At 37.8% G+C, this 7,024-nt stretch overlaps 1 protein-coding gene across 1 annotated transcript in view; it reads right to left on the minus strand.

Moving 5' to 3' along the window:
• The window catches only part of LOC117294734 (endoprotease bli-like), an 8,706-nt gene extending 6,124 nt beyond the window's left edge, over window positions 1-2,582 (minus strand). The window contains exons 1-2 of the mRNA XM_033777274.1: window positions 2,561-2,582; window positions 2,032-2,035 (exon numbers count right to left, since the gene is read on the minus strand). Coding sequence (XP_033633165.1) covers window positions 2,032-2,035; window positions 2,561-2,582 — 26 coding nt within the window. The remainder of the gene's footprint in view (window positions 1-2,031; window positions 2,036-2,560) is intronic.
• Window positions 2,583-7,024: the final 4,442 nt, after the last annotated feature.

Here is a 7,024-nt window from a genome sequence, read left to right on the forward strand (position 1 = left end):
CGAATGATTTGGGACCATTTTACTTTTTGTCCAATTTTTAAAAATGGGCCTTTTTGAGCCAGGATTTTTGGTTTAAAAAACTGCAAGGGGTTAAACTTGTTTTTTTGAATGATTTGAGACCATTTTATTTGTTGGCCAATTTTTAAAAATAGGCCTTTTTGGGCCAGGATTTTTGGTTTAAAAAACTGCAAGGGGTTAAACTTGTTGTTTCGAATGATTTGGGACCATTTTCACTTTTTGTCCAATTTTTAAAAATGGGCCTTTTTGAGCCAGGATTTTTGGTTTAAAAAACTGCAAGGGGTTAAACTTGTTCCTTTGACTGATTTTGAATACGGCCTTGGCCGATGGTGCCATGAATTTCAAGCCGGGGAGGGCGCTCTACAAGGTATTATGGAGGCTAAGTACTTCCGCACTCAAGAGGGCGCTATAGCAAAAACTTTTAGGAACTTTGGATGCCGAGTACCCACGGCCACTAGAGGGCGCTATAAGAACAAACTTTATGGATTTTTTTTTTTGTTATAGCGCCCTCTTTTGACTAATCTTAACATTTTTTGATGTAAAAACTGCCCCAATGAACCCCCCTCCGATCCCCCACCCAAATCCATCCACTCAAAAAAGCTCATCAAATTGGCTGATAATAATGGTCCAGAATAAGTCAAAGGAACAAGTTTAACCCCTTGCAGTTTTTTAAACCCAAAATCCTGGCTCAAAAAGGCCCATTTACAAAAATTGACCAACTAATAAAATGGTCCCAAATCATTCAAAAGAACAAGTTTAACCCCTTGCAGTTTTTTAAACCCAAAATCCTGGCTCAAAAAGGCCCATTTTTAAAAATTGGCCAACAAATAAAATGGTCCCAAATCATTCGAAAAAACAAGTTTAACCCCTTGCAGTTTTTTAAACCAAAAATCCAGACCCAAAAAGGCCCATTTTAAAAAATTGGCCAACAAATAAAATGGTCCCAAATCATTCAACAGGTTCACCCCTTGCAGTTTTTTAAACCAAAAATCCTGGCTCAAAACGGCCCATTTACAAAAATTGACCGAAACTTTAAAATGGTCCCAAATCAGTCAAAAGAACAAGATTAAATAAAAAGACAGACTCAACATGAATATATAAACTTATTGAGCAATTTGTTTACACAAAACAAGACTTCAGATGTATTCGTGACAATGCACTTATTTTATTTTTTTCTCAAGTCCTCTCAAACGCCCTTTTCCTCTTTTTTTATTCATCGTGAGAGCCAAAGAGTGAACCCAAACACGTTTTTTTTCTGTTTACTAGTTGCATCAGGCATGCAACCAAAATTTAATGAGCAAAAGAGTGAATGTCTGGCACAGCAATGTACTTTAACCTATTTTCAAACAGTACAGCTGAAAAACCACAATTAGAAAATTGATGACCTGAAAAGTTGTGCCAGTATTACATTAGATATTACACTCATGAGAGTAAAGGTAAGGTATTGTATAAATGCACCATTGCAAGCGTTTAATTTATTTGGTTCATAATTTTGCCTATATCATCCTGGTAAGGCTAGTTAAAAGCAGGGCCACCACGTGCAGGTCCCAGGATACCAGCCCCACCACGACCGGGAGATCATCAGGGCCCTCATACTATATTAAATCAGCGCCCAGGTCCATGCCCCCGTCTGAGGGGGGCACCCCCTACTCCCGCGACGCGGTCCCTAGCCCCATGGCCAAGACTAGGAACTAACCCGTTTGGTCAACCATAGTTTGTGATAACACCAAATGATGCACCTTTAAGATCAACCACCAGATGTGAAACAACCGGCCGGGCTAAGACCCCACATGCCACGTGCATGTGTCCAAGTCCCTTTTCGCAATAAGTTTGGAATTTCCCATGTTTTGTACTTCCGGATTCCAAACAATTCGAGCGCCGCACCACCAAGGCCCTAAGATCGCTAAGTAGCGCATAAAAACGCATAATGTGTGCTTGCTTGCAATGGTGCACTTATTTACAGAAATGTTAACTATTTGTTTATTATTGGAAAAACTTAAACATGTTACTGACACATCTAGAATAGTTTTCAAAATTTAAGAAAAATTATTGGATTGTTCTTTATTAAGATTTCTACAATAAACATGTAGGGTGTCCTGATGATTAGATGCTGATGTTTCATATGCCTTGCTCTCCTTGTTTTTTGTAGCCTTCAGCGATGTCAGCAGAGCTGATTCCCATTGCATTTGATTTCGGGGAACAGCTGCATCTCTGGCTCTGAAAGATTTAAGTTTACAGAGAAAATTGTATGGATGCCCAAAAGTATGATTAGCAAAACAGTTTGCAGAGATAATTAAAAACTGGAATGGCCCTGCTCTCAAAGTATCGAAAGGTGTCGAATCAAGCTATAACAACTAAAAACAATGCACACTGATTATTTGCAATTTGCTTTGCATTTCTTGATTTTGTGTAAAATATACATCAGGTGTAACAAGGAGCCTTTTAAGGTGTTCATATTACGACTAATAGAACTTGCTTTTTAGGAATGTACCTTTAACTAAAGAGTTCAGTTCCTTAATCAAAATTGAAAGCAGAAACTCACCAATTCCAGAAGTGAAGGACATTTTGCTGTCCCGATGCAGGTCCAAGTTGATAACAGGAGTAGAGGTTGAAAACTATTAGGCCTTAATATCGTGGTGAATTTAACAGAATGCCCGAATCGACCGCGTATCTGCCGCTTAGGTCTACCAACCGCCGCAATCGTCTCTTGGGCGATTGAAAATGCGCTCAGACAGACAAACATCATCAGACAGACAAACATCATCAAACACAAACAAATTGCAAGCGAAACTAAGAAAAAACAGCAAAATTAAGCAGAGAGGAGTTTAAAATTGAACAAAAAACGATTTTCCTAAGCACAAGAGAAAAAGGTAACAGGAGGACTGCTCAAACAAAAGTGAAGTGCTGCAATGTGGAACGTCGGAAGTCGTCCTGTAACAAAACAAACAGTTGACTTAAAAGAATTACTTTCAAATGAATTGCTTTCACTTTATGCATTTAATTATTAAAGAGTAATGGGATACTTTTGGGACGTTTGGTGGCAGCAGACTTACCAGGTAAAATCCATTGCTCTCGGTAATGTGCGCATGCTCAGAACTACGTAAGCAATGGAAATTTACCTTGTAAGTCTGCTGCCACTTAGCATTCCAAAGTCTCCCATTTGTAGTTAACTGCCCACTGTTGTGGGCTATCACATTTTGTTTAGATACAAAAACTTTGTTTTTCCTCTTAATGATTGAAATTCCTGTTATCTTTGAGGGAAGAGGGTGCAACCAAACTGATGATATTTTGATTTGTATTTCTTTTGAGTTAGAAACCCAAAGTACATGCTGAAATTTAAAAAATAAAGATGGTCACTGCATATAGTGGTCATTTTGAATTCCCACAATGCATGATAACACTGTCATGTGACAAATCACTTCCATTTTCTTGAGAAAACTAAAAAAGCATGTGGAGAGTTTGTTAATTGTAGTCATAATATGTGATAGTGGTGAGATGCATTAAATAGTATGGTAGTAATGTAATTTTAGAGTTGTCATACAAGGTGGAAGTGATGCAAAAAGAGCAATTATTAGAAGTTCCTGCCAGCATGTGGCCTCAGTCTTTCCATAACCTCTTCTTATATCACTCTAATCCAAGAGGCCCTGTGATATGCAACTGTTAATTAACCCTATACTGGCCCAAGTCCTTCTAAATCCTGATGAAGGAATTGGGACTGTAAGGGTTTCAACTCGCCTGTTTACAGAAAAGGTGGTTCTTTATGCCAGGCTGTATGATGATAAGTGGGTCTCAGACATTTGCTTTTTGACATGTTGAAGTTTTGGACACTAGAGCTGCCCAGAAAGGAAAAAACAAACACACCTTTTTGTTAAAACAAATATTTCTAGCCTATAACGAAAGTCATTTTGAATAGCAACAGTGATTGAATCAAATTCCTACAAAAGTTTGCTGGAGGTTTTTGTGTGAACTTTTGAATTAATTCTTCCCTCAATCAAGTTACACAGAACCTAGACTGGGCCCTTTCAGATATACAGGACAGAGAGGGCAGGGGATTCATAGTGGCCCCCTTTGATTTTCAAAAGTTTTAGAGTTACTTTTATGAAATTTGCAACAATTGTACATTTTTTACCAAGCTCTGCATGATGCATGACATGTATATAGTTACTTGCTGAATCCTTCACTCAAGATACTGAAGAATGAATTGGGACTGTTAAGCCCGGTTCAAACTTCCTGCGAATGCGAAGTTGACATGAATTTGACGTCACAACTCGTTTTTGCTGCGATTTGCGAATTATTCGTTGCAAATTTATGAAGTCAACATTTACTTTGCGTTCGCATAAAAGATGAACCAGGCTTGAAGGTTTCAACTTACCTGTTTACAGAGAAGGTAGTTCTTTTTGCAAAGCTGTATGATGAACTTGGTCTCATCAGATATTTACTTGTTGACGGGTAGATGTTTTGGAGACTAGAGCTGTAGACAGGCAAACAAAACAAACACACCTTCTGTTAAAAACAATGCCATTCTGTATAAACAAGAAAACATGTATGTATAACTAAAAAATATAGAGTAATATTTTTCTCACTTTTCCTGAAACACTAGAGCTGCATTCCAATCTGAGGAGATTGCAATTGTACACAGTCAGCTTGCCACGTTGTTGGCTCGATTTGGGTCAATGGTTCTTTCCCTCAAGTAAGTTTCAAGGAACCCCATCAGTACTACACTGGGCCCTTTCAGACTTACAGGGAAAGGGAAACATAGTGACCCCCTTTGGATTTTTCCAAAACTCAAGAGTTATTTTTATGAAATTTGCCACAATTGTACATTTTACCAAGCTCTGTATGATGACATGGATTTAGTTTCAAACTTTAATCACTAAAAGGGTACTTTTCATTTGAGCCTACTGGCCTAAGTCCTTCTGAATCCTTCACTTTGGATACTGAAGAACGAATTGGGACTGTTAAGCCCTGCTCAAACTTCCTGCGAATGCGAAAGCGATGCAAAGTTGATGAGATATTGACGTCACAACTCTGTTTTTGCTGCGATATTTGCAAGAGAGTTGAGCAAAACTCCACTGCTTCGAAGTATTCCTTGCGAACTTGTGACGTCAACATTCGTATCGTATTTGCATTTTTACAGGAAGTATGAACCGGGCTTGAGGCTTTCAACTTACCTGTTTACATAGAAGGTAGCTCTTTTTGTCAGGCTGTATGATGATAACTTGGTCTCATCAGACATTTACTTGATGTTTTGGAGACTAGAGCTGCAGACAGGTAAACAAAACAAACACACCTTCTGTTAAAAACAAATATTTCAAGCCCAACCAAAGTCATTCTGTATAAACAAGAAAACAGGACTTATAACTATAAACAAAAAAAAGTAAAATTTTTCTCACTTTCTACTTTTTCTGAAAATCTAGAGCTGTCATCAAATCTGAGGAGATTGCACATGTACCCAGTCAGCTTGCCACGTTGTTACAACTTGATATTTGAAATGAAAATTCAAATCCTTTCAAGGTGATCCCCTGGCTGCCACTTCCCAGGTTGTAGCGTAAACTTGGGTGTGATCACTGGCTTCATGGCAATTAACGGTTGTATGGCTTTTTACTTTCACCCCAAACAAAGATATTGACAAAATAGAAAGACCCCCAGCATCAGGCTACAAATCTCAGCTCTGTCGATTTTGCTTTGTTCAACCCCAAGCTTTTAAAAAACAAAAACAATGCGTTCTGGTTATTTGCATCAAGTTAGCTTGCTTCCCATGTTGATTTTGTGTAAAGTACACTACACATAAGGCCTAACTAGGATCTCAATTTGGGTTTGAATATTGCTAAATTGCTTTTTTAGCAAACTTACCTTTTACTAAAAAGAGCAGTTCCTTAATCACATGCCAGTTTATTAGACATCTACTTGTTGAAGTGTAGACATCTTTGAAGATGGAAAGCCTTCCTGTAACAAAAACAAACAGTAGACTTCAAGTAATTATTTTTAACTGAATTGCTTTCACTTTAAAGTTGTTATCAAAAACACTTTCAGAACACCATGAACAGTTGAAAAACTATTCCAATATTTTCCAATACCTGAATAAAAAAAACCTAGTCACAATAGCCTCACAAAGCGCAACCAGGGATTTAGTGCTTTAGTGTTTCATTTACCCCATTCTACCCTATAACACTATATTGTAACAAATCACTTCCACTTTCTTGGGAAAACTAAAAAGCATACATGGACAGTTTGCAGTGAAAGACCCCCAAAATAATGTCAATTGTTTTTAAGATAATTTCCCCCAAGGTCAAATGGTAACACAGGACCTTCATATTTTATTTACAAGATGACCCTAAATAATTATTGGTTAAAGTCATAAAATTTGGTGGTGGTCAGATGTAGGAAAAAAAAGCTACAGGCACTAAATATAGTAGAGCGCTCCATGCCACCCCCACACTTATAGGGTTCGAGATGGAAGTGATGCAAAATGAGAAATTGTTTATAAGAATTCTTGCCAGCATGTGGCCTCAATATTTCCATAACCTCTTCTGCTAAATCACTCGACTCCAACTTGGTTGTACTTTATAAGATCGGAATGAGACCCTGTGATATTAAACATCCATTTGAGCCTTTTGGCCCAAGTCCTTCTGAATCCTTCACTTTGGATACTGAAGAAGGAATTGGGATTGTAAGTATTCAATTTACCTGTTTACAGAGAAGGTAGTTCTTCATGCCAGGCTGTTTTATGATAAGTGGATCTCAGAGAGTTACTTGTTGACATGTAGATGTTTTGGAGACTGGAGCTGCAGGTAGGTAAACAAAATAAATACACCTTTTTGTTAAAACAACAGCCCAACGAAAGTCATTTTGACTAGCAACAGTGATTGGATGGGAGGTCAAAATCCTAAAACAGTTTGCTTGAGGTTTTTGTGTAGTTGTGGACTTTATTATCAGAACAAACCAACATTTTAAATTCAGTGTTGAATTTTGAAGGCTTGATTTTGGTTAAATTGATTCTTCCCTG

Source organism: Asterias rubens, chromosome 1 (assembly GCF_902459465.1).
Source record: "Asterias rubens chromosome 1, eAstRub1.3, whole genome shotgun sequence".
NCBI lineage: Eukaryota > Metazoa > Echinodermata > Asteroidea > Forcipulatida > Asteriidae > Asterias > Asterias rubens.